This window comes from Lineus longissimus, chromosome 11, assembly GCF_910592395.1.
Source record: "Lineus longissimus chromosome 11, tnLinLong1.2, whole genome shotgun sequence".
NCBI classification, from domain to species: Eukaryota; Metazoa; Nemertea; class Pilidiophora; order Heteronemertea; family Lineidae; genus Lineus; species Lineus longissimus.
Genome location: NC_088318.1, coordinates 774367 through 800132, shown reverse-complemented (window position 1 = coordinate 800132; position 25766 = coordinate 774367). Strand labels below are relative to the sequence as shown.

At 44.3% G+C, this 25766-nt stretch overlaps 3 protein-coding genes across 4 annotated transcripts; 2 read left to right on the top strand and 1 right to left on the bottom strand.

Moving 5' to 3' along the window:
* The first annotated feature begins 227 nt into the window (after window positions 1-227).
* LOC135496035 (complement C3-like) lies at window positions 228-16248 on the top strand. Its single transcript, XM_064785139.1, has 34 exons — window positions 228-300; window positions 1106-1275; window positions 1606-1797; window positions 2065-2135; window positions 2482-2665; window positions 2802-2889; window positions 3264-3360; window positions 3602-3826; window positions 4193-4387; window positions 4683-4877; window positions 5154-5339; window positions 5468-5623; window positions 5841-5915; window positions 6174-6297; window positions 6605-6760; window positions 7175-7313; window positions 7757-8120; window positions 8355-8438; window positions 8603-8696; window positions 8967-9068; window positions 9256-9520; window positions 9706-9877; window positions 10154-10225; window positions 10470-10659; window positions 10862-11085; window positions 11347-11514; window positions 11806-12083; window positions 12439-12526; window positions 12912-12980; window positions 13223-13433; window positions 13997-14110; window positions 14375-14458; window positions 14978-15119; window positions 15568-16248. The coding sequence occupies exons 1-34, from the start codon at window positions 230-232 to the stop codon at window positions 15689-15691; spliced, it is 5169 nt and encodes a 1722-aa protein (XP_064641209.1). The 5' UTR covers window positions 228-229; the 3' UTR covers window positions 15692-16248.
* A 1266-nt stretch (window positions 16249-17514) lies between these two features.
* Window positions 17515-19541, bottom strand: LOC135495883 (NADH dehydrogenase [ubiquinone] 1 beta subcomplex subunit 9-like). 2 transcript variants are annotated; one of them, XM_064784882.1, is made up of 4 exons: window positions 19444-19541; window positions 18753-18895; window positions 18397-18452; window positions 17515-17983 (listed from the first exon to the last, which is right to left on the bottom strand). In XM_064784882.1, the coding sequence occupies exons 1-4, from the start codon at window positions 19539-19541 to the stop codon at window positions 17849-17851; spliced, it is 432 nt and encodes a 143-aa protein (XP_064640952.1). In that variant the 3' UTR covers window positions 17515-17848. The 2 variants fall into 2 exon arrangements, with proteins under 2 accessions (XP_064640952.1, XP_064640953.1); XM_064784883.1 differs by having other exon boundaries at window positions 19500-19541.
* Window positions 19542-20998: 1457 nt separating this feature from the next.
* Window positions 20999-25695, top strand: LOC135496159 (proton-coupled zinc antiporter SLC30A1-like). The gene is made up of 8 exons (XM_064785312.1): window positions 20999-21786; window positions 22576-22804; window positions 23276-23365; window positions 23600-23738; window positions 23898-23941; window positions 24384-24466; window positions 24823-25005; window positions 25268-25695. The coding sequence occupies exons 1-8, from the start codon at window positions 21619-21621 to the stop codon at window positions 25403-25405; spliced, it is 1074 nt and encodes a 357-aa protein (XP_064641382.1). The 5' UTR covers window positions 20999-21618; the 3' UTR covers window positions 25406-25695.
* The last annotated feature ends 71 nt before the right edge of the window (window positions 25696-25766 follow it).

Genomic DNA, 25766 nt, shown 5'->3' with positions numbered 1-25766 from the left:
CCGGATCATCAGCCGGATTGGCCTGATGACGCCGACCCCATCAACACTCGTCGTTATCTATGAGAACTTCACCCACCAGTTTAAATTCTTGGATATCACCTGACACAAAGGATAGTGCATGTTATGTAATAGCATACGTCACTTTTCTCTTAAATGTGTTATCTTACTGTGAGAATCCGGGATTTAAGGCCAGGTCATTCATAACTTATATTTGATAGACGGAAGAAGGATGTGGACAGGTCCTGCGTGGATTCTGGCCGTTTTATGGCTTTTTGCTGCGACCTGTGAGACCCATGCAAGGTAGGTTTGAGTCATTTTACTCCCCCGCCTGTAACATACATGGACAAAAAAGGGAGGGCCTGGCTGGTACCACAAATTGATCAACCGAAATTTGTCCTGTCGGCAACACAACACAGGTCATTTCTTACATTTGGCTTTATTGGAGAATGTGCATTTGTGACACCAAAAGATACCCGTAGACCTACTATCTATCCTTATAATCTATCCTCAGTGATCAGAAGCATCAAACAATCAGTTTACCACACAGATAGTATTTCATGTGGGAAATTTGGAATAAAAAGAGCAAAAGGCAAAACCATGCTGTCGAATATCTCATTTGAAACCTGCTTAGTTCTATTTTTTGGCCAATAATATCTATTTTAAACCGTTTCCATCTGGTCTAAAATCAGCTAGACTCAGGACCTGCCTGTACATTTACATGTACTATTCATATTTTTTTAGCATATAACATGTATATTGACACAATTGATATTTTTGGTGATAAAATTCAACTACAAAAACACATACCGGATTAAGATTCCCCTTATTGTACGTGTATATCCCTTTGAGAATTAGCCGTTGTCCGCAGATAACTGGTGATATGACAAATCAACAAAACGAGGTTGACCGTGAAGGTTTATAACGCAAAATAACCTTAAAATGCTAGTGAGACATGGTCTCTAATTAATTCAAACTTTTCGATAATATACTACAACTGTCAAAATACCCCGAATGACAACAAGAACTAAATCACATTTTAGGCCACCTTCTGGGTTTATGAAAGTCTCACAGTCCGATCCGACGCTAAGTTTAATTCTCCTTTCAGCTCAAACCTATTCGTCGCCTCGCCGAATCTGCTGAGGGTGAATTCTGATGAGGATGTTTGGGTTACGCTGCATCACACCCAGAACAGCCCGGCAACAGTCAAGGTCTACCTCGAGAACTATCCCGATAGGGGGCAAAGGTTCTCAGAGAAAACTATCAGTGTGGGAACAGGTGAGGCCAGACCCAACCAGAACATTCCCGTCGTTTTGTTGTTACAATGCCGATGATCTGAAATTCCACCCCAGCCGCTGCGTTCTCTCTACATTTGTATATACATTTGAATTCTATGAAGACTATGCCATCATTTTGACAAATAATTTATTCAATGCACTGTATACTGCGTTGGCATGATTTCCTCCAATAGCAATAGTTCCCCAAGGTACACAGCTTCCCCGTTCCCCAAGGCTTACAGGTTTACAGCAAACCTAAGCTCATGATCCTTCATGTATCTAGCTCCCCGGCCGACACCATCTTAGTATATCTCAACCCCATTTATTCCAGATGAGAGTAAGAAGGTGACCATGCGAGTGGGCTGGGGGGACATCCCTCAAGGATCACAGCAGACCTATGTCTACCTGGTAGCCGAATGTCAGGCCCTCGGCTTCAGGAAAGAATCGGTCATCTTACTCTCCAAGAAGTCAGGCTATCTCTTCCTGCAAACAGACAAACCTCTCTACAATCCACATGAAGCGGGTAAGTCTGAACTACTCTGTGGTAACCGAGACATAGGTCGGAAGGGCAACCCAGAGAGCCAACGGTGTCTTCTCCGTTACTCATGAGGTGGAAGTTCGTTGTTGCATGTCTACTCGCTACCGTAATATGATAATTAAAGTAGACACTATGTCTATTTGCTAAAGCCACCACGACATTCGTTGGAAAGGATGGCCCTTAATTGCCTTGGGTACGAGCAAGAGATAAATGATCAGGATGGGTGTTGCAATGTTAACATCTTCTTTCCAGTCCGTATCCGAGTAGTTTCTCTCAATTCCGAAATGAAGCCTTCAAACCTCGCGATCTCTCTAGATGTCATAGTAAGTACATCGTCAGTCGTTTTCTTCCTGATGTTACCAGATTTCCGAACGGAAAACATTATCAGTGAAGAGTGCACTTATATAAGCCTTCTGCTATAAATCGGCCGACACATCAACAGTATAGTGCTGCCAAAGGCAAACACACAGGAACATTTGTCAATATATGTTTCCGTAAGAATTGGTGAGTGGGAATATCGGATAGAAACACCTAAATAAACCGGTTCGACGCAGCCTTCTTGAGAGTAAGCGTACAAAACATTTTGTTCACTCCAGTCACAAGCGTGGTGTTCTTGATTGTTTCCGTGCGTACAGCGGGGTGCTGATAATTGCTTTGAATTGATTTCAGAATCCAAACGGCGACGTGATCAAACGCTTTCCTAACCGAAAGGCTACAAATGGTTTCGTGACGGAAGACTTCCTACTTCCAAAGATTTTGACCTTTGGAAACTGGACACTTCAAGCAAGTTACAGGGACACATTGCAGCCCTCGACTACAAAAACGACCAGAGAATTTGAAGTCAAGGAATACGGTATGCATCATTTACCAGAATCACATTTGCTGTTTGTTTCCGATCGTGTGTATGAGGCAAGGCTAGTTTTGTAAAGCCAACAGCTAATTGAAAAGGGTCTCGTTTAACTTATAATGGCATTCGTTTTTCTTTGCAGTGTTGCCAACATTTTCTGTACAAGTAAAAATCTTAGATGATTATATCCTCTCGTCGCAGGCGGAAGTCCAGTTCAAGATAACTGCAAAGTAAGTCTCGTTTCCGACATCATTTACTTCAGTTTAGGGGCGCGGTGATTGATAGATAGATAGAATCTACGGTGTTTGGATTGCAAAATGCTGTTGATGGAACTAGGAATGGATGACACCTGAATCTGAATTGCCATGGAACAACTAGGAATGTTAAGTTTGTTGCGTACATTGCGAACATCATATGCAACAAAAGCGCTCTGATAGTGTTTAAAAAGTGCATCACAGCTCTATCACGTCTACTGACTCTGTTTACCTCTCCAGCTGGTTGGAATCTACAGCCAAGAAATCCTTCAGTTCTGCTAAAGTCTGAACATGTCGGCGAAAAAAGCATTGACGTTGATTTTACTATCAGTTAATCATTCTGTTTTCAGTTACGTTTTCGGTACACCAGTCAAAGGCCAAGGTACTGCTTCCTTCTACCTGCTTTCTGACGGCATTGAGATCTACATTGGCTTCAGACCAATAGATGTAAGTGCAATATGCTAGTTTGACCAAAAAAAAACACAAATCGGACCTGAGAACTCTCGGACCGTTCACCGTTTGCATGAGTAACAGTGTCGATCATTCAAGCAACCGAGTGAGAACTTCGACAAGCTGATGCAAAGGCCTGCAGTGGGGCACCTTTGACCGTCATTTTCTGAAATTCAATTAACCTTTGGGTCATTCAGCGTATTTTATATAGTCCATCATCAACTTAATTTTGTTCCAGGATCTGGACGAGCACGTTGAATCAATAACAAGACATCAATTCGGCAACAACTGGTTCCCTGAAGAAGGGTCGCGGTTATTGGTGAAGGTGACAGTGACAGAGGGAGCCACTGGGAAGCAAGAGAGTGCCATGGACTCATCAGCCGTCTTCGTGAAGAGTCCCTTCGTCATCTCCTATGAGAGGATGCCTAAGTTTCACAGGCCTGGTCTGCCCTTTACAATTAAGGTGAGATTTTGGTTGTTGCCATTCATATTCTGCCAACACATTCGCAAGTTTCAGACAAGGTCAAGGTCAAAGTCTTAGGTCAAGGTCAAAGTCTTAGGTCTTAAGATACATGTATATCATCTCGTACAGTTGGAGTACCTTTATTCAGGCACCAGTTTCGCTGACCAAAGTTGTTCTTGAAAAAGGACACAATCAATATCGGTGTAGTTACGGGCCATGCAACGACACAGAGCCATATCCTATAAAGAAGGTGTTCGGTCACGAACAGCTCGAAAGATATGAAGCTACCGCAACCTTAAGTAACCATTAGCTCTGGTGATCGTTGTTCCAATTCTAATCCTCTGCACCCTTCGCATTTCTCGACAGGTCGACCTGACCAACCCTAACAAGAATGCAGCGAGTGGTGTCCCTATCCGCGTCGAGGCCCTTGTCACGGTAGGGGGCATACAGCAAGGTGCTCACAGTAATCAAGTCGGGGTCAGTGACTACCAGACAGATGAGAATGGGAGGCAGGACATCACTGTGGATATACCTGTCAATGCAGGAGAACTACAAATAAAGGTGCGTAACAGTGTGAATGTCAGCGCGGGGCTTGACTTCTACCCTGTTATCCATGTCGGATTAGGGTGCTTGACTTTCGAAGAAAATGGCCTCAGATTACGAACTGAGAGTAGAATGTGTCATTCACGGACATTCTTGACTACTGGGGTCTAAGATACAATTCATATCTGCACCCTGCTGCAGATTCTGAAACTGGTTTCTGAAAAAGATGACCACAAGGCATTCCGATCCCACTTCGAACCGCCCATATCCAGCAGTCGTAGCACGTAATACAGTGAACTTTCATAACATTCAGGTGACGACAGATGATTCTATGTTCCCACAAATACATCAAACAAGCAGCGACATCTTACTCCACCCCCACACAAGTGCCAGCAATGAATACATGTTCCTCCAGTTGAGCAACATCGGAAGAGGAATCAGAGTCAACAATGTCCAAGAGATCAAGTCAGATTTTACGAAGGCTGGGACGAAGAAGGTCAACTTCATGGTAAGCTCTGCTTGATTGAATTTGTAACGTTACTCATTTTGATGGGATAATAACCTTTCAAATAACTTGTATACCTGGATGGCTTTGCCTCTGGGATTTCTCGTTGCGCGGACCAGTCGCATACCGCTTCTACAATCTACTCCAAGCTTACTTGAGAGCAGTCTCTGTAATTGCAATCTAAGAATTAAGGGAATGCATGCACGTTTATGTCAGATTTGTCTTCTAATTGATTTAACTGCTTTGTTTGATATTTATTTCATTTTCCTTGTCACAAAGGTTGTCGCTAGAGGCAAGATTCTGCACCATTTCGTGAAAGCAGTGAATGACAGGACTACCCATGTAAATATACAGATCAGCCCCCTTATGTCCCCGCAAGCCAGAGTGATAGCCTACTACGTCAGTGGCAGCGAGATCATCAGTGATTCGTTGGTGCTAGATATTGTCGAGTCATGTGGGAATGAGGTAAGTAGAAAGTTTTTCAAAGTCATGTGTAAGGTAAGTATGTTTGTTATACGATTCTGAAAACTCTCGTGGTATCATATTGCATTAGAAAATTGGTCCTTTGACAAAATGTTTAACTTGTTTTCCAGCTCACGATAACCGTAGACAGGGAGAGAAAGGAATACGCTCCAAAGGATAATGTTCGACTCACTGTGAATGCAGGCAAGGGCGCGACTGTCTCGATTCTTGGAGTGGACAAGGCTATCTATCTGCTCAGTGAGAAAGACATACTGACCAGGAGTAAGGTACGACCATATAGTTTGTCCTACAAAGGACCCTAGTTGAATCTAATTTGACAATAGACATTCAAAGTCGAGAATGGAAGTGATTCGGGACGCTCTTTGCCCAAGATGAAAAAGACTGAAAATACAAAAACAGAATGAAATTAGCCATCGTCGGTATGAAAGTCCATTCGTATCTTCTGTTGTGCGTTGCTTAAAACCCCATCTTTTTCCATTTCAGATGTTTAATAAGATGTTAGAGATGGACATAGGGTGTGGGCCAGGTGGTGGCAGGGACACCTCAGACGTGTTTAAGGTAGGCAGAAGGCACAGCTGAATAAGCTATCAGGATTCTATTAATTGCTTTTGTCGCTGTCCTTTTTGCAATTTGCGCCAGTTTATTGTATCCTCACAGGCGACAATAAACTTACTTGATATTTGATATTTGCAAGTGAGGCCCATCTCATATAGAGACCGTGTAAGTTGAATGTTCCCCAGAGCGGCTTGGTTTGGTAGGTGAATATGAGCATACTTCATTGTTTCCTTAGCTTAAATACTTTTAATTCTTCAACAGCAAGCTGGCCTAAGCATCATTGCCACTTCAGGTAACATGGTCTCTACAAGGAGGCACACAGAGGGATGCTCACAACATGGCTTCAGGAGACGACGGGACATCTTAGAGACAGTTAGAGACATTAGTAAGTTGTTCGTTGAGTCTTGGAGAACCACGATGCTATAGTTGGAATATGCCCTGTGTGGTCGGGAATGCCGTATTCTCTTTGTCCCCAGTAGCCAGACGTATCTGCCAGTAGCCTGATTGTAAATCTAAAGCAAACGTGTGAGTCCCAGCAGATATCTCATTATTGACGGACAGAAACTTAAATAAGATATCCTTTATCTTGCTGTGGTATTATGGTAGATATTCACAATGACATGGACACTTCAAACCATTCAGACTGTAACAGCGGTCGTAATTTCATGATTACTTGATGTTCATTTCATCAGTGGCCCGCCTGAGAATGGGAGACAAGACCTGCTGCACCCATGGAGTGGAGGACAGTATTGATGCTTCGAAGTCATGTGCAAGGCTGGCGCGGAACTTCGGGTCAAGCAGGCTAACATGCGCTCATGCATATGTACAGTGCTGTGAAGCAGGGCGACGTAAGTCTAAAATTTCCTTGAGTCGGTCGTCAGGAAAAGGTCTCATGTGTGATTCAGCTCCAAGGAGATCACTGGCGATGCATGGTTGAGGGCAATGCCATGTGAGTAGGTCTAATCCAGTGGTCGACCAGAGCATGGGCTGAGATGAACATCTAAAGTTCAGTATGTTAAGCTACCAGTATCGTACATGGGAGAGGTGCACTAGTTTGGGTAGAATTGTATAAGTAGGTATTGATATTAATGTAATCAAAACTGTACCTTCATTGTGTACTACTTCTTACGAGCTGGAATAGTTTCCCGAGTCCGGACGACATCATACACCAACAGCATCATGCACATGTTTGAGTCAGAATGCATCAATGTCATTAACCATGTAGTCAAGCATGAATGGTAACAAAAGTCATTCACTTCCAGGTGTGATTGCCGCTTCGCGTGGTCGAAGTGACTCAGATGGATTGACCATGCGGTTAACTGAACTCGTGGATGAGGACGTTGAGATAGACAGGAGGAGTGACTTCAGGGAGACCTGGATCAACGAGCTCCTCACCCTCGGGTATGACACCATAGACTTTGGTATACATCCAGATGCCTTCTTGCTTATTGCATTTGAATGTTGATGATCCGGATAACTCTTTTCTACACTCAAGGAGAAGTGTTTCTGTGATTACTCCAACATTTCTCAGCAACTATTAACCACTTCTATCTAAGCAATATATGTTTCCTCTCATCGCCATCGGGGCAGTTTTGCAAGATGTATTTCGGATCTGGTCCTCTTTTGGGTAAATGATTTTGTTCAAAGTTAAATAATTTGACTGGTTGTCTGCCTATGCTAAGATGTCCGCAACCTATACTTACAGACCTAGCGAGTTGAGCACCGACCTCACTCTATTCGCCAAATCTTGTTAGCTCTCTGAACAGCATGTGTTATTTTAGATACAGTACAGCTCTACGAATCTACGAATCATGGCGAAGAATAACGGATTTCTTGTCTTGCAGACCAAATAAAGCAAGCACCGTCCTGACTCGGAGACTCCCCGATTCGATCACCACGTGGGTGATCTCTGGGGTGAGCGTGTCACCAGACCAGGGCATGTGTGTGGCAGTACCGACCAACATCACAAGCAGGAAGAAATTCTTCGTCCACGTTGATCTACCGTACGCTGCAGTCAGGACAGAACAGCTCGAGGTCAAGGCCACGATTTATAACCTCGGCGATAGAGACATAAGGGTCCACGTGAGCTTGAAGGCAGATGACAGTATTTGTTATGCAGCAGAGTCCGGCAAATACACATATCGCCAGGAGATCTATGTGGGAAAGGGGTCAGCCGAGTCTGTCACCTTCCCTGTTGTTCCGCTCAAGGTAAGCGATTGATAATACCTGAAACAAGGGCTTGACTTCTACCGTTATGAATACATGACCTCGTATAGGAGTCGTATCAAAGCCAGTTAGCCTGCGTGAGATTTATGCTTCTACCGTTATGAATACATGACCTCTCGTATCAAAGCCAGTTAGCCTGCATGAGATTTATTCGAGATTGACAACACGGACCGAAATTGAATAGCCTTATCCTAATTCTAATGTCGTACTTTGCAGACCAAAGAACAACCTTCTGAAATCCATGTTAAGGCACTGACTGCTTATGAAGGTGATGAAGTTATCAAGCAACTGCGAGTCCACGTAAGTAATTCTTGATATTTTGAATAAAATCATTTATTGAATGAATATGCATGTTTGGATGATAATCATAATAGTTTGAAGCATTTCAGGAAGGAGGTTAACCCAGCCGCCTTGACACTGAGACAATTCGCTTGTTAACATACTTGTGTTCTTGTTTTCTCCAGAATGAAGGAGTAAAGAAGACCAAGACTGAGAGCATCCGCTTGGATCCTGAAGGTGTCATGGGTGATGCTGGTAGTGGAGCTGCAGATTGGAGTGGTAAGCAGAGTGTTGTCATTGCACTTCCATCCCTTTGAGCAAAACACTGCTTCGTACCTATTTCTCCTGTGATTATTGGCGTGTTTAAAACTGGTAGATGACAATTTCCAATTTTTAGTGACCTCAGCACAAAGAATGTGTATTGACACAAACAAAAGGAACATCCTTCTAAAATATGATTGCTTTTTTGCCTAGAAACTGGGCGGTATGTTTAACTTTAGTAAAAGGGTTTTGGTGTGTATATTTCTCTCTACCCTTGCTTACTTCCAGTGAACATCAACAAAGAAAACAAACGACAGAACATACAGATTCCTCTCAAGTTTCCTGAAGACACCCTGCCTGGTACCGAGGCATGCTCTGTCAGTATTCACGGTAAGCATCCTTCAAGAGCCACGCTCCTCACCGACACATCCAACAGCGAATTTTATAAGTCTTGTTGATCTTACAATTTGTGCCAAAGGTTCGGCTGAGGCAGTTTAATTTGCCACCAAAGAGATGAAAGTTGTTGGCCCGTTCAGAGCACCTAATGGATAGAAGTAAGCTATACGTTTCATTTCAGGAAGTTTACTCGGCCCCATGGTCCCATCAGCAGACTTCAACATATCTAGTAGGATCAAGCTACCGACAGGCTGCGGGGAACAGAATATGATCACAATGGGTCCGCTAGTCTATGCCACAAGATACCTTCTACGGATTGGGAAACTAACAGGCGAGCTTGAGGCGAATGCCTATGACCACATCAGCAAGGGATATGAGAGTCAGCTGGCCTATAAGAAGAAGGATGGTTCGTTTTCTGCCTGGGATCATTATCCTTCTAGCTCATGGTGAGTCTTTACTGTTCATCGATTGACTATCAAACCATCATTTCCATTCATGTGTAGTAGATATACATGTACCTCTACGACGAAAGATTTGGTAAGAGCGAAAGGTTTAGTGAGAGAGTAAACCAAGTTTGAAGATCACTTTGAGTCATGGTCTCAATCGTTACATTGTTTTGCCTTCCATCCAGGTTGACTGCCTTTGTCACCAAAGTGTTCTGCCAGGCCAGCACTTTTGACCAGATCGGCGAGAAAGTACGAGAGCACGTGATCGACGCCGTGAACTGGCTCTTCAAGAATGCGCAGGACGGCAGAAGCGGGAAGTTCTTTGAAACTCATGTCGTCATGCATAAAGAAATGTTGGTAAGCAAAGAAATTCAAAATTGATGTGACTTTATTCCAAGGATAATAAATCGAGTTGCCTGAACAGCCATTTTTCTGGTTCGCCAGGGGCTTGTATCACACTTCAGATGAGAGCCCAACTCAGCTTTTTAAAAGAGGTATGTTGCAACCTGACTCAATAGGAGTGATGTGAAGTGCTTGATTCGCACTGAGCCTCAAAACATGCAAAACGCATTTAAGAAGTAGCAACTATGACTTAATTACTTGTTTTACCTCTCCCTTGTCTTCTTTTTTCAGGGCCAGAGCCTGATGAATGATGTAACCTTGACATCTTTCATTGTGGAGTGCATCTCAAGATGTAAAGATGTGGTAAGGGCTTCTCGCTCTCATGTCCTGGTTGTGTCATGTTTGATAACCGTTACAGTTTTTGAAAGGACAATAACAGACCCTACTCTGGCGGGGCTGGCATTTCGTCCTAAACTCTGTTTGGGTATACACATTAGCTCCGCCCACACGGAGTTTCGTTAGACAACAAATAAAAAATCCTCCAGGTCGGTGTCAATCCCTTAAACAAGCAGTTGATGGCATTGATGATATGACATTTTCTTTCCAGATCGACTTATCATCCCGTGAATTCGCATATCCAATGCGCAAGGCAGTCCAGTACCTTGAAAGCAACCGGTACAGTCAACTCAGCAACCCATACGGCCAGGCGATCATCACGTATGCATTGACCCTGGTGAACAGCGCACACAGATTTGAAGCCAATGAAAGGCTACGGGAAATGTCTGATTTTGATAGAGGTGAGAACATCTCAACACCGGTACCTGAAATTGCTTTTCATAGTTCGAGAACGGCTTTCGTGAGCGATGGAACGAGCGATTTCTCGCGGATTCGGGATGCCCTATTCCATTGCAACGCAAAGCCTAGCTGTCCCAATGAATCCTTGCAAATGGCTTTTAACGGGGAAAGCAATGCATTCAACTCGACTTCTCCCTGTTTTAGTGACTGGCATGCGCTACTGGAGCCTTGATGGTCGATCTGCGAACCACGATGCTCCGTCCTGGTACCTTGAAAGCCCGCCCGCCGCCTCCATCGAGACCGCATCATATGCCCTCCTCACCCAACTCGCCATCAGCGACCAGGAGAGTTACTTCACCTACATTGGGCCTATAGCCTCGTGGCTGATCCGACAGAGAACGAAGATGGGAAGTTTTTCGTCTACTACCGTAAGTTCAGTCTTTCCTACCGCATGACGCTGTGTCCACATTTACGGTCTATCCGAGCGGTCTAGATTTGACAACAAGAACCACCAGTATTCTTCTCCATGTAGGTTCTCTTCCACTTGCTCAACGTTCATGGCTTGGCTGAAAAGGATACTGTGCACTGTATGGACGATGCAAAAAGGTAGTTCATGATTTTTTTACTCTAAGTGTCATTATCAAAAGATGGTCCACTGCATAGTGTAGGAAGAATGTATTTCCTTGCAGGATACCGTACTTGGAATGGAGGCTCTGACCGAATACGCCTCCAGAGCTAACACAAAGAGCAAGCTGGACATGCATATACGACTCTTTGCTGGAGGGAGGAACTTTGGTGCAAATGAGAACCTGAAGCTGGACGAAAATAATGCGTTGATTCCTATACTTATTGAAGACGTAAGTAGTATTATGGTAACAGAGGGTCACCTTCAGTTTTCCTACGAATTCCTTGTCACGAGCTGTGACCTTTGTTTTGCTAATATTTCGAGAAGTTCGGCAAACAGCTACATGCAACCCCTAACGAGTCATCGCAACTAATTGATAAAAGCATCAAGGCAGAGCTAGAGTTATAGCAATAACTGATGACCACATAGAAAAGACAAATACGCCGGAGAGAGCAACCCTTACGACATACCGGTAATTCTCCAAGTGTGGTCTATTTCAAAACTCACAGGAATTCCATTACAGAATCTACCAATAGGGGACAAGCTGATGGTACAAGCGACCGGCACAGGGATGGCCCAGCTACAGGTCGAGTGTTCTTACTATGCTCCACCGAAGGACGGCGAGGGCTGCCCTTTCACTTTAGAGGTCGACAGCTCTGAATACAAAGCGACGGCTGCCGACCTAGGTCCCCTCGAAGATGTCCCTCCTCCGCCAATGGATGACGATAGGTCGAGGTTTGGGCGATCTGCTGATGAAGGAGGGACCAGCAAGTTCGTTGCAAGGATTCAGTCTAGGATTAGGTAATTCTTGGCTCTGTTTCCTATCTAAGCTGTGTACAAGGGTTGAGTTTCTGCAATCGACAATGTCTCTGGAGTGCACTTTAGAGTGACGAGCATGAGATTGCGAAAGCGAAATGCGAAAGCATTTATCCATGACCGTTTCCTTTCGCAGTACTTGGACGGAGATCTTCAAACGTTTCACCATTGCCTGTCTCAACATAATACTGTAGATTGTCATGGACTCAGTCTCTCTGACATGTCTGATAGTTTTTCTTTGTCATAACGTTTCCAACGCTTCTCAGACAGTTCTCAAGTGAATTATGAACTAGCTGGTCCATAATGCAAACTTTGTCTGAAATCTAACTGTGTTCTATAGGTTTAACGGCGGCCAGAAGGTGGGCATGTCCATGCTTGAAGTCTCCCTGTTCACTGGATTCGAACCTTACATGGATGATCTGAAAAAGGTAAACCATCAACTTGCCCTAAGGCTATGAAGACTTTCCGTGCAAGTTGAATAATAACGGTACGAGGAAATTGTTGTTCGACACGAAAACACGCTCTGGCAGTATCCACGACGTTAGGTAATCAGGATGTAACAAAGAACACGCAAAGCATTCAAGTACGCCAAGGTTGAGAGGCAAGCTAACGCTGTGCTGAAAGCTAACAAGACGTACACGTGTCAAGTGAGCAAGCAGACAGTCACATGTATGGAGAAGGAGGAGGAGGAAAGGGTCGTTTGAGTATCATCCTAGGACGACCACTGGCACATGAAACTAGGAACAAGTTTGATCAAGTTCTCACTGAAGCTAATCTGTCTTTAATTGCATCATAGTATATCCTCTCCTTCAGATGAAAAAGAGCGGCATAGTTGACCAGTATGAAATCACAGGATCCTCTGTGCTCTTTTATCTCAAAGAGGTAAGCTGCCAATTCTGAGTTATTTCCTTTAGTCTGGATGAACTACTGTGTGTGTGAAGGCTCGTACTCAGCTACGTTCAGTTAACGGATGGTCAACACTCCAAGATTTAGCAAGATGCTTCTGATACGTCCAGCTCTACATTCGGCATGGTAACGTCCCCATTATTGAAATGAGAATATATCATCACATTTTGATTGCAGGACCACTCAAGCAGTGGTGAAAATAATTATCTCTTTCATAGATTTCTAGTATTGAGGACACCTTCGTGACGTTCCGAGCGACCCAGAAGTATAAAGTTGGCAAGACCCAGCCCGTGGCCGTCAAGGTGTATGACTACTACGAGCCCAACACCCGACAATGTACCAAGTTCTACCACCCTCATGCCAGGAGTGCCCTGTTGGCTCAGTCCTGTGAGGATTCGCAGGGGAGGAAGGTCTGCGCCTGCGTAGCAGGTGAGTAGGACTCGTCATGTAATCTCGTCCTTCGCGAATGGCCTACGATCGCTTTCAAAACCTCATCGGGTCCTCTCAACGGTGTCCGATTAAAGACAAAAAAATTTCATTAGTACGCAATTTCGCTCATGTATAACTAATTTTGGTGATTACTTTGACAGTTGTTCAGGCAGGCAGCAGGGGTAACAGTGTATATGTCTTAACCCGTCACCCCTTTCATTTGCCAGATTACCTGCGAATACGACCACCAAAATTAGTTATGCATGAGCGAACAAAAAGGTTGTCTTTGATCGGACTCCTGGCTCTTACAAATGTCGAAACGGAGGTAACACTTACGTTTTTGAATCAGAGATATTATTGAGAAAACTGATGATCCGCGACATTTTATCTTATTCATATAAGTATCTTACGGTATGATAATAAGAAAGTGACATTTCAGCGACAAACCCGTAGAAGTTAGGTGCATGCCTCTTCTACAAGCATTGTCACAACTCTTGGTGTCCTTAGCCAGTGTTACCATTCATCGATCATCCTAAATTCAGCGCACCCCGTTACCATTTCAGGAACATGCGCCGAGTATTGGGGCTTCGACCGACTTCACCTTCCGAGGGGTAAGAGCTATAAAGTGAAGACACGAAGTGCCCTTTACCAGGAGGCATGTGAGATCTACGATTATGGTAGGTTGTGATCATTTCTATCAATGTATGTATGTGAGGCTTAATTGTAGAACCATTGTGTTAGCGTCAGGCATGCTATGGAGACATTGCGCGCTGTCCTCAGCTTTTTAGAAGAGTTAATTCAGAGGTAGTCCCAGAGGTACCCGATTGCGTAAGAGTAGAAACGTGGACAAAGCCAGACTTTCTGGAACGACCGAATGTGCTGCATCCGGGCCGTAATTTCGTGATAGATTATGATATAGTTATAATCCTTTCTGTTTCCAGTTGTGAAAGTGAGAGCAGGAGAGCGATTTACCAACAGACCTCTGGTAGAGATGTACGCAGAGATTGAACATGTCATCAAACTAGGTGAGACTTCATCAGAATATGTTAGGAAACTTGTGTTCCGACGGGGAACAAATGTCAAGCCAGACACAGGTTTTCGGTTAGTTCTAACTTGTACACCATGATGGCGCCCCATGTCGCTTTTTGAAGGTTTGTGTTTTCTGTGGATCTTTTTTCTACAAGATTCAGATGATAACGGCCAAAACGCCACGTGCAACGAACTTTTCCATCATAATGTCCGGTACCGAACAACTTGTCTCCTACTCGAACAATGCCAAATCGCAAATGTTGCCTTTGCACTGAGACCACTCATGTTTTCAAAGATGAGTCAACACGCACTGAAATACTTCACAACCACACACCGCGTTGAGCGAAGACAGAAATCACATCTGGTGTGAAAGAAACTGTAGTCATCGCAGGAATTGTTCTGTGCATCAGATTCCTTGCGTTTTTCTGACACCTGCGCCCCAATTATAAGTGATTGGTGCCGATCTTGGACCACTCTGTCCACAACTCAAAAAATACATATCAATTTGATTTCAGGAAGCGACAATTTCGAGACTGATGAGACGATTCACTTCGTTTGGAACTCTGAATGTGTGTACCCGCTGATGGAGGATGGTGTGTCGTACCTGGTGATGGGAATGGACGGAAAACAATACGTGGATAAGAATGGCAGAGCAAAGTAAGTTGGTGGCAACCGATTTTCTAACACTTTTCCTTTTTTTGAGTTACATTTGTCCAAATCGTGACCATTGCAATATTCAGTTTGTCTAGTACATCTCTAGGGATGTCCTCTGCCCCGCATGAGTGCGGTCTTCACTCATGCCGAAGAGTACACATACCGTTTCACGACCGCTGCTACCAATGTCCCGTCCTGATTGTGACTGCTGGATCGGACAGTCTCTAGGTTGTGAACTTGAGTACACGTACGGTTTCATGACCACTATTACAAATGTCCTGTCCTGGTTGTGGCTATTGGATGTGACAGTACAGTCTCTAGGATGTGACTATTGCAAGCGGTTTATCTCGCATGGAGACTTGATTGACCGACCTGACAGAAGAGGGGCTAGAAGGGACACCAACTTTTGGCAACAAGCTTCTTCTTTATTTGAATAATTAAATCTTTCCAGGACCAAGTACATCCTTGATTCAGCAAGCCACGTTGTGCAATGGTACGGACGAGAAAGACGGGGATACATGAATGCCCTGAATTCTTTTGCTGGTAAGCTGCTCCGCCGGGGATGCGGCCAGTAACGAAATGGACTGGTATAGCCAGGATTCGATGAACGGGTGGCTGGGGGAGTAATGGCCTCCAAGCTGAGAAGGTGAATATAGGACAGTCATGGCCCTGACTGAGTATGGACAAGCCCGCTGGGACTACATGTATACAAGCATCCCGCGATATTGTTGTTACATTTGCATTTGAATGTACCATTATGGTATATTCCGTTCACATCTTGGAACTAGATTTGCGTCTGTACCAATAAGAGGATTCAACAATTCGTAAAATTAATGTAACTGTACCAAAATGAATGAAATTTTACTGCCCCATAAACGAAACATTTTGTTTTTTTGCGTCTACTCCGTGTCCAGCTTTCTCCCAGTGGAAAGCCTGAAAATATGATTCTGTCTCTCTCACCGATGGTAACGCGGTCGAGTTTCTAGGCTGATCGGTCTGGTTGTGCACGTGACTGTCTCCGTTATCTCTCACTGTGGGTAACATTGCGGAGCCACATGCCCGGACTCCTAGTCTGCTTGCGACTGTCCCATTTCTCTCTCCTTGTCGATGACATGATGAATCGAGCAGCAAGTCCGACTCAGTCGTCTGTGGCTGTCACATCCCTTTCTCCATATCGGTGACCTCTCTCCTTATTTTGGAAACACGATGGAGCTGCCCTCAGCCCTCGGTCGGAATGGTTGTGACTACCTCCTCTTTGTCTCACAGTATTGGCAACATGGCATGGTGGATCGAAGGTGCCAGGCCCGAACTCGGTCTGGTAGTGGCTGTCTCGCCTCTCTAACTGCATGTGTTGGCGACAAGATGAAGCAGCCAGGTCCGGTTTCGCCTGGATTGTGACTGTTCACTCCATGTCGGCGACAAGACAGAGCAGCCCAACTCAGTCTGGCTCTGGCTTTCTCATCTCTCTCCTTGGCTTTGGAGACACCATGGATCTGGAATGAGCCGTGGTCGGACTGGTTGTGACGATTCTTCTCCCTCCTCGCCGTTTTTGGCAACATGGTGTAGCTTACAGGCCACAATCAGTCTCACGTTCACCGTTTTGCCCGAATCGATCTGCTTTTCCCTCTCCGTGTCAACGATCGATAGCGCAGCCTGGTCCACCATTGCCCGATTGTGACTGTCTCATCTCTTTCCTTGTCGTGGAAACACATTTGAGCTGCCAAGCCCAATTCGTGCTGTGACTGTCTCAGCTCTCCTCGTTGGCAATACGGCATGATTCGGTCTGGTTGTTGTGACTGCAAGTTTCATCTCTCTCTCTCACTATTTTGGCAAGGGATATTAGAGCTGCCAGGCCCGATCCAGTAGTGACAGTCTCATCTATCCGCATTTGCAACATGGTGGAGGTACCAGGCATGAATCGGTGTGTGGTTGTGACTGTCTCATATGCATGTAGTAACACGACGATGGATAAGCTGCCAGGCCCGTATTCATCTTGTGTCTGTCTTATTTCTCGAACCGTTTTGGCAATGTGGTGGAGCCGCCGGGCCCGTATTGGTCTGGTTGTGACGTGTCGTATTTATCTGCCCATTTTAGCAATGTGGTGGGGGGAGTTGCCAGGCCCAAATTGGTCTGGTTGTGACAGTCTTATTTGTTTCACAGTTTTGCAAGACGGTGGAGCTGCAAGGCCCAAATTGGTCTGGTTGTGACAGTCTTATTTGTTTCACAGTTTTGCAAGACGGTGGAGCTGCAAGGCCCAAATTGGTCTGGTTGTGACTGTCTTGTATCTCTCACACTTTTGGCAATGAAGTGGCGATGCCAGGTCTGAATTGATCTGGTTCAACCTTTCCCTGTCACAATATGTCCCCCCGGGCAATGAAGAACAACGGCTAGAAATATACCATTCTTAACTCTGTACACATATTATTCAAAACAAACTAGATATCTGTCACAGGCTTCTCATATTTACTTCACTTGACAGAACTATGGGTTAATGGTTTCTCGCAGCAGCCAGATAACTGTGCGCTGTTGGAAATCATGTACCAAATCTAGAGAACATGAAATAAAACACATCTTCTGTCCAATTCACCCTCAAAAACACAACTAAGAAAATCGTTTTTCTGTACACACTGTCCACAATGTCTTATAGAGGTTGTACTAATACAGACAATGTCTCTTCATGACGCCTCGATGCCACTCCTTCATATTGTCCTAATAGTCAAGGTGATTTCTGATCAATGCGATGGCTCTATACCACTCTTTCCATACTTTTTCTCCCACCTCTCAATGAATTCCTGTTTTCGTTGTTCCCTCCTCTTGAAGTAGTCTGGATAAGCCTTCTTCTCTGTCGGATGCCAAGTATCTAACACCTGAAAGTCATAATGAATAGAAGAATTTACTCCATTTTAAAACTAGTTTGGTTCTGCATTAGATCAGGTTCCAAGTTATTTTCTGAGCTAGGTTTAGGTTCGTTTGTGTTGTCTTATAAAGCATTGTAAACAAACCAAATCTAAAGCTACCTGCTCACACTCTGTTCCAGAGTTTTCATTTTCAGCCTAAGTTCACATGATGGAGAATGTACACGAACAGGTGAGTGCATGATGAGGTGAGGACACCATGACCAGCCGCAGAGATGGTGAGGCAGTAATGAAGTAAATTTGCTAGTGTAGGCAAAGACACTGTGCCTGTCCTTGGTAAGGCACCACAAAATATTTCCAGCTTGTAATACTAGTCAAATTTTCATCTCTAGAACACGTGAAAACAACCAAGATTGACAACTTACCCAGTCAGGAAGATGAACCTCTCGACCATACGCACCCCCACCAGGAGAATTAGCAACTGGAAAATACATACATGTATCATTCTTGGCAAATTAGCATAACTCTTCCTGACAATCGCAACAAAATAACTAAATTTCAAAACTCACTAAGTGTTAAGCACATTGAAGGATGTTCAGTTTACATGTGAATGGCTGGCTGTAAACTGGGTGTCATACTGTAAAAATTGGAGTAAAAAAGGGACTGCTTCGGCAGATCAGATCATGAGATAGGGCCTAGATTTTTTGGCCCCATGTTAATGACACAACCAGTGCACATGAGATTGCATTGTGGAAGGGCACAGATTAGGAAACCACCTTACATTTAAGAGGCTGTGGGTGTTGTTTCGTCCAAAGTTCCAGTTTGGCAGTCTCCAGCATCTTCTTAGCCCGCACCATATCTGTTATGTCCCTGGTTTCATCGAATCGTGCCCTAAGAACTGTAGCATGAAACCTGAACTGACACCTACAAATGAAACGGACACAACTTGTCAGAAAATTACTATCAACAGCCATGCAGAGACGGAGTTGGATTCGGCGTAGCAGTTGACACTCAAGACAAGTAAACAACTGGTGCACAGATGTACGGCTTAGTGAATGTTTTGCCCCTGGGCTTAGTCATGAATGGACAACCGTACCAGTCTGTACTATTACTATAGGCCTACTGTCGCCATAGGCCATAGGCAGGCGTAACTAGCGACTGCTCTGCTCAGCCTTTCTGGAGCCTCTGGCTCTGCTGAACTAAAGAAAAGTCATGACACAGGACTGTGACCCTGTGCATTGGCTTCTTGGCATTTAATAAGCTTTTTTATCCTTCGGGACTTTGTCCTTATGATAGGGCAGCTCCCCCCCCCCACATCCTACGACTCTTTTGAATTTGGTTACGTTTTTCGACAAGAGGTGGCGCACAATAGGGACAAAATCAAGGGCAAACTTCTCGAGTCAATAATTTCGTTTTCAGAAGCACAATCGAGATGCTGTTTGATTAAATGAAATCAGCATTCAAATGGGTACCTTTCTGGGTACCAGGCTTGTGTCATTCTAGCTGCAGCTTTGTATAAACGGCATACTTTCTGAGCGTGCGACAAAACTTCTGTTTGCATGTACGCCATTTTGAAGTTTGTACAAACTCCACTCCAAACAGTATTGCCATCTTTAAACTCTATTCAATTGGACGGAGACCGCTGTGTGTATAAATACACAGACGGCTCACTGCCTGTGCATTGATAATTTCTTTTCTCCGAGGCAAATATATCAAAATATGAATAAAACCTCTTAATTCTTATAGAATGAATTGTTTATAATGCAGTTATAGTAGTTTTAGGAAGGTTTATGATACATTGATTGGTTTTTCCTCTTCGACATTGTTCGAAACTATTCGGTATTTTCCGAGTAAACCACATATTGTGACAAAATGGCGGATGCTTTCTACATCGACATAAATAGACTATTGCCGGAACTATAGAGATTGTAAACGTTATCGTTTCTATAAATAAATTCTTTACTCCTGCTCAACCGGGAATTACTCCAAATGGGTTGTCTTCGGCTGTGCCTCGCCATGGCGTCCGTTGAGACAGTATGGTCGTAGTAATTCAGGTTTCCTTGGGGGGGGGGGGGGGGCTGCACACAAGCCCCAAAGACATTAGCCCCCATTTGTTGAAGTGTCAACCTATAAACTCCTAACTTGTGATCGTCAATTTGAGAAAGCTGTTAGATACAAAGACCAGGTTGAGAGGACTGGTGGTCTTCAGTTTGGGCCGTTGGTCGGAGAGGTGGTTTGCCATACCTCGGAGAGGAAATGAAATGAAATTGAAATGAAATGAAATGAAATTTATTGGCCAAAACACAATCTTTGCATATGAGGCATGGGTGATGCTAGGAAAGTTTGCAGCTGATTCCGCAGGTTAATTCAGTGTTGGTTGCGAGCCGGGTATAGTTTCGGTATAAACCATTTTAAAGTCATCAGTTTATAATAGCTCACTATGGTCTCGCAGGAAACGTATATCAAGCCCCACTAGATACGGGGAGTTCTTTATTTATAACTCGATCCCTGAGGGGTATAGGCCTAGAATAGCATTCCGCGAAGATGACGTCACTGCAGCTGCTGCCCTCTATTTCCCCATCGCTGAATTACAGGCAATGTCTTACAAACATGCGGTTTCGTAATGATTCAGGCTTTCTAACTAGGGCAGTTAGATTCAATCTTGCACATGTCCGAGTGTTGGAAATACTACATAATTGTTCTGAATATTTCTCTCTCTGACTCTATGGTATCATTCATGCTAAAAACAATGCAGGGTCAAAGATAATTGACTTTGAAATAAGCTCAAATGCGTAGACAGTCCGGCCGACTGTCACGTGACTAAAACGTCATCAATATCTTATTCAACTGACCTTGTGAGCTATAAATAGTAACGTCGCGGAATGCTTTTAAATAACATGAACAGTTTAACAGTTCAATAGTTCAACAGTCAAAGTTGACATACCGGTCAAGTTCTAGATAATCACCTCTCAGTAGGCCAACCAATCAAACGGTAAAACATGCATAATTCTGATAATAAATTACTTTGCACACTGCCTGCACTTGGAAAACGACAGTGTGCAGCGCATCAGCCACTCATAATGATGTTATAGTCAATCACTGGACAGGGAAAAGGACATCATTCTGCAGGTGTTTGGTGTCATGTGAGTGTATTACTTGGCTCATCTCATGGAAACGGACGATAAAAGTGAATGCCGCATCTCGTAATATATACTTTCATTGTTCGGACGGGGACAAGTAGAGTTCACAATTTGGAAGGATATATCGGGTGTGATTCGGCGGTTCACCTTCAACAGTTCCAACTCAAGGAGTGATAACCGCTTCATTGCTGTTTAACTAGTCAACAAGTCACGACGTCTGCATGGGACAAAGGAACAACCTAGCAGCCGGTCCTGACTTGACGCGCGAGAGTCTCAATGTAGAGGTGTAAAACAATTGGCTTCCGTGACGTCTTTATAACTTTGAGCCTAATTCCGCAGTCTGAACAGCATCCTGAGATTTTTTATACTCCTACCTCAGAGGCGGAGAATATTTAAAACCACTGGATATGTCAGGATGTCTGCAAAGTGAAACGACTCGAAGATTTTAACTCAGTCTCATAATTGGTCCAAGATACTTATTCATTTCGATTTGGCACTTGTCACAACATGGAGAAATCAGATTTGCATGCATCTGGTAGCATAATCTGGCACGGACTACTATTTGTGGCTGAGATTATATTTGGCTTGCGGACTCACTCCATATGCCTCCTGGTCCATGGACTGCACACCCTATATAAGGCGGCCGAGGAGGTCATCATCATCATCTGTGCAAAGGTAGGTTTTCAGGGAAAACCTAGTGCGAGGACGCGCCACAGTGACTGGCCCAAGTTCGATAGTGCGACATGGATTGCTAGGATGCTGTGATTCTGATCAAGCTATACATGGTTGTACATGTCACCAGTTCTCATGGCCATATTACCTAAATTTATGCTGGTGCCACTGATGATGTGCACCATTTTGAATAAATACATACATGGATATATGCATACTTTTCAAGGTCACATTCACACTAAATTATCAGTTACTTCTTTTCTTTGCTTGAATACGGGATGTCCTACATCAAGAGGATCATGATAATATGTTGTGGTGACTTTACAATGTATATAATCAAAAATGATCTGGGCCAACAGTGTAATTATTAATAAAGTGAGAGGTTTACTTAGACCTGGATAAATGTCACCAATCGGCGCATTGCACATTTCACAAATAAGGAATATCATTTATATTTTAATTTACGATATGCCAAGTTGACAAGTGGGGCGGCCTAATAATCGAAATAATGGATCTATTATGGGAATTTATACAGTACAATACAGCAAAGCTACTGCGTTTACATAGTAAAGGCCTAATTATTCCATTGGAGGAGAGTGTAATTAAACTGATAATGACGAGTGTCAACAGTCATTTCAATCTCAATCTCTCTCATCTGCGGGTAAACCGGTGGTATCGAGCCTAGTGCGATGACTACGAGTGGTTACCGTTGCATGCGATTAAAATCGAAGGTCGCAGCGATTTCGCATTCGTCCGAATATTGCGGCTTACAAAAACGCATTGCTATTTTAGATTCCACAAACGGGGACCAGGAAGAACACGTTCGGATGGGCTCGAACCCACGTCCTTGGGGTTACTATCAACAGTGTCTTCCTTGCTGCATTATGTTTCTCAATGTTTGTGTCCTCGCTCAAGAGACTTGTCGCCACAGAACATCTCCATGACCATCTGATTATTGTCATAATTGGCGCTGTCGGGATCGTGTCTGGTATCATCTCATTGGCGGTGGCGCAGACTTACCGTAAGTATCGAGATATGCAAAAAATGTACACTCCCCGGGCAGTCCATTTCGTCATCCTGTTCGGAGAGGGACGAGGCCGATCCAATGCATCCGGAGTGTACTCACACGCTGCTGGAATTTGGTACATTTCGGGGGACAGTGTTTAGTAATTTTCATTGACAGACGAGCTTTTTTGTGCTTTCGTAACGGACATGAAATCCTCCAAAATTACCGAGATGACTCTGGGAGACATACTGTATTGTGAATTGGTGATTTCCAATCCCTCTGTTGCCTTTGATGGTAAACGCACGGTAGGGTAAATGCGGCGAGCATCTATACCAGTCTCAAACATGTTCTGGTCATCTCACTTTTAACTAGAGACGTGACGTCAATGGCGTCAATTTTGTCCTAGCTATACCGCATAGTGAAAATCAGCGCTACCCACTGAGATACCGATACCTCATAATGGCGGTTCTCCTTGACGTATTTCAGATTTATGTTCATCTGATGAAAAGCTGAAGAAAGAGGAACCTGCCCCAGATGTGACCCCGAGTGAGAGGGAACTGTTCATAAAGAGAAAGGGTAAGGCCACATGTGGCAACTCAAATTACCCAGAGCGTGGTAAGCGGAGCGAAGGACGCCAACCGCACCATGGCCAGCTAGTATTTTCAATTGTACCAAAAACCCACTGGCCTGTGCGTTGGTTTTACCCTTTACCCCTGCGGAGAACGCCCTGTGGTACTGTTCAGGGTAGTCACCGGCCATTAGCAATAGCTCTTACCACCAGTTCCTCATGATGGTATGATATCATTGCAGGGCAGTTGGCGAGTCACTCTGTCATCGACAAGCGGTGGACCCTGACCAGCATGGGCGGCGCTCTAGTCATTCTCGTCAACGGTCTCATACATGTATTTGAAGATGACCCGTGGACGCATTATGTCGATGCTGTGTCGAGGTAGGTTTATCCTGAGGGATTGGATTATTTCGATAACCTGTGACATAAAAGAAGCTATCCGTTTATGTCACTCAGTCTTTCAATAAAACACCATATATGCCACTGAATCCGGCGAGGTCAATCGGTTGTAATACGGCAAACCTCTCTTTATTATTGCAGTATAATCATGGTTATTATTATCATCGGCGGCACTCTTCCACAATGTAAGTACAAATTCTTTGCGTCGCAAACGCAACAGCGATTCATCACATTTATATGCAACCACTGAAGACACGTGACTTCATTAGCGCAAGGATCATCAGAGAGAACCTTGTTTGGGCCACCGACCTAAATGAACTTGATTTGCAACTTGGCTACGCTATGGGCCAAATTCATAAAGGGTGTTTAGCTTAAAACAGCGTTTAACTCCTGAATAGACAGATTCTGGCCCTTCATGTGAATCTTCATAGAATATGAATAGGCCCTGAAACTGATTAGAGAGAAGTTGTACATGTCTAACCCTAAAACGCCCTTTATGAATTTGGGCCTATGTTTTTTTGTACTTAACGAAGTTGAGAAGGCGTGTACAAGGGAGCGAAATGGCGAACTTGCGAACAAATAGGTCCGTGTTTGGATTAACCATCTGAAAGAATGTTATATTTCCAGTCAAGGATGCGTGCATGGTGCTAATGCAAGCTGCTCCCACGCACATTGAGATGGACGAACTTGCAGAGAAAATGAAAAAATCAGTAAGACCGTCATCTCATTATTCATTTGCTCTCTCTCGCCAATGTCACTCGTCGCGAGTCGCTCCGGACTATCGCGGGCCTTCACTCGATCATTCGCTGTGAATTCTTTCGAACGTGAAGAGACATGCGTTTGAATGCCGACACCTGACTGCTTTCGGTGTATACCGGCCGTGGCCTCGCAAAAAACGCAAGGGTAGCGGCCGCTAGCGGGATGCGCATTCAGCACAGTTTGTCCGGCGATAAGACCTGCTGCAGATGATCTGTTTGCATCTCATACCTTCCCTTACTCCTGTTAGTTCGGCGATGGCGATCTGCTGTGGTTCTTTAATAAATCCGCCATTTCGGTTCTTCTTCAGGTGCCGGGTATTGAAAGCATTCACGAATTCCATCTGTGGCAACTGACAGGACGGCATGTGGTCGCCACAGTTCACGTGAAGCTAAAAGGACTTGGGGATTTCGTGAGGGTGGCTGAGGACGTTAAGAATTTCTTGACGAAGGAGGGGGTACATTCTGTGACGGTTCAACCCGAGATCGATACGGTAATAAATTACAAATTACAATTACATATCAAAATTACAAGATCAACAACTCGCAAGATAATCTAAGTGAATTTATTTCAAAATTGACATGTGCACATGAATTTTATTGTACATGGAAATATGTTCGATTCATGGGTTGGTCGACTGACACATGCATCAGCAGACACCCCAGGCCGTCAGTACACCAACGGGGAGACGGTGTTGGGGGAAACAAGGATATCGGCGACAAGGTGCAGTTGAAACTATCACATGTCTCTTTCAGACGCCGCCTGCCAGCAGCGAGGAGCTGGATCAGGATTTCATGATGAACGGATGTGTGATCGACTGCGGGCCTGCCTGCATCAAGAAGAAATGCTGCAATAATTGCCACGAAGGCAAACCTGAACAACATCAGGTGTGACGAATCCAGCATCCAAGTAGCCGCAGCAGTGTCCTGTAGGCCAAACAGAGTCGGAGCCAAAACCATGACATTCACGCAGTGTTGTTGGTGGTGTTGCTTTAAAACACGATGACGTCATCGCGTTACCTCCCTTGCAAGGGACGTCATCGCTATCCGTGCCCAGTGGCACGGTGGTGCCGGATACTTTGTACGACTGAGGGGTAAAACCTTCCGATTATCATTCGATAACATGTAATGTATGCGTTACACTACAATAAAGGTTGTAACTTTTGAAACAAAATCACGAATAACACAGTCTTGTCGCATTTGAACCTTATTTTGCCTCATACTTTGGGACTATAGACGACCAGTCTTTCTTGTC

What these genes read in the sequence shown, in the direction of transcription:
- LOC135496035 (XM_064785139.1), top strand. Translation starts at nt 230, where the DNA reads ATGTGGACAGGTCCTGCGTGGATTCTGGCCGTTTTATGGCTTTTTGCT. An exon ending in AACTATCAGTGTGGGAACAG is followed by an intron (nt 1,276 to 1,605) that starts GTGAGGCCAGAC and finishes CATTTATTCCAG; the next exon opens with ATGAGAGTAAGAAGGTGACC. An exon ending in TTCCTATACTTATTGAAGAC is followed by an intron (nt 11,515 to 11,805) that starts GTAAGTAGTATT and finishes ATTCCATTACAG; the next exon opens with AATCTACCAATAGGGGACAA.
- LOC135495883 (XM_064784882.1), bottom strand. Translation starts at nt 19,541, where the DNA reads ATGGCGTACATGCAAACAGAAGTTTTGTCGCACGCTCAGAAAGTATGC. An exon ending in CAAGCCTGGTACCCAGAAAG is followed by an intron (nt 18,896 to 19,443) that starts GTACCCATTTGA and finishes TTTCATTTGTAG; the next exon opens with GTGTCAGTTCAGGTTTCATG. An exon ending in AGGTTCATCTTCCTGACTGG is followed by an intron (nt 17,984 to 18,396) that starts GTAAGTTGTCAA and finishes TATGACTTTCAG; the next exon opens with GTGTTAGATACTTGGCATCC.
- LOC135496159 (XM_064785312.1), top strand. Translation starts at nt 21,619, where the DNA reads ATGGAGAAATCAGATTTGCATGCATCTGGTAGCATAATCTGGCACGGA. An exon ending in CAGAGAAAATGAAAAAATCA is followed by an intron (nt 24,467 to 24,822) that starts GTAAGACCGTCA and finishes GTTCTTCTTCAG; the next exon opens with GTGCCGGGTATTGAAAGCAT. An exon ending in TTCAACCCGAGATCGATACG is followed by an intron (nt 25,006 to 25,267) that starts GTAATAAATTAC and finishes TGTCTCTTTCAG; the next exon opens with ACGCCGCCTGCCAGCAGCGA.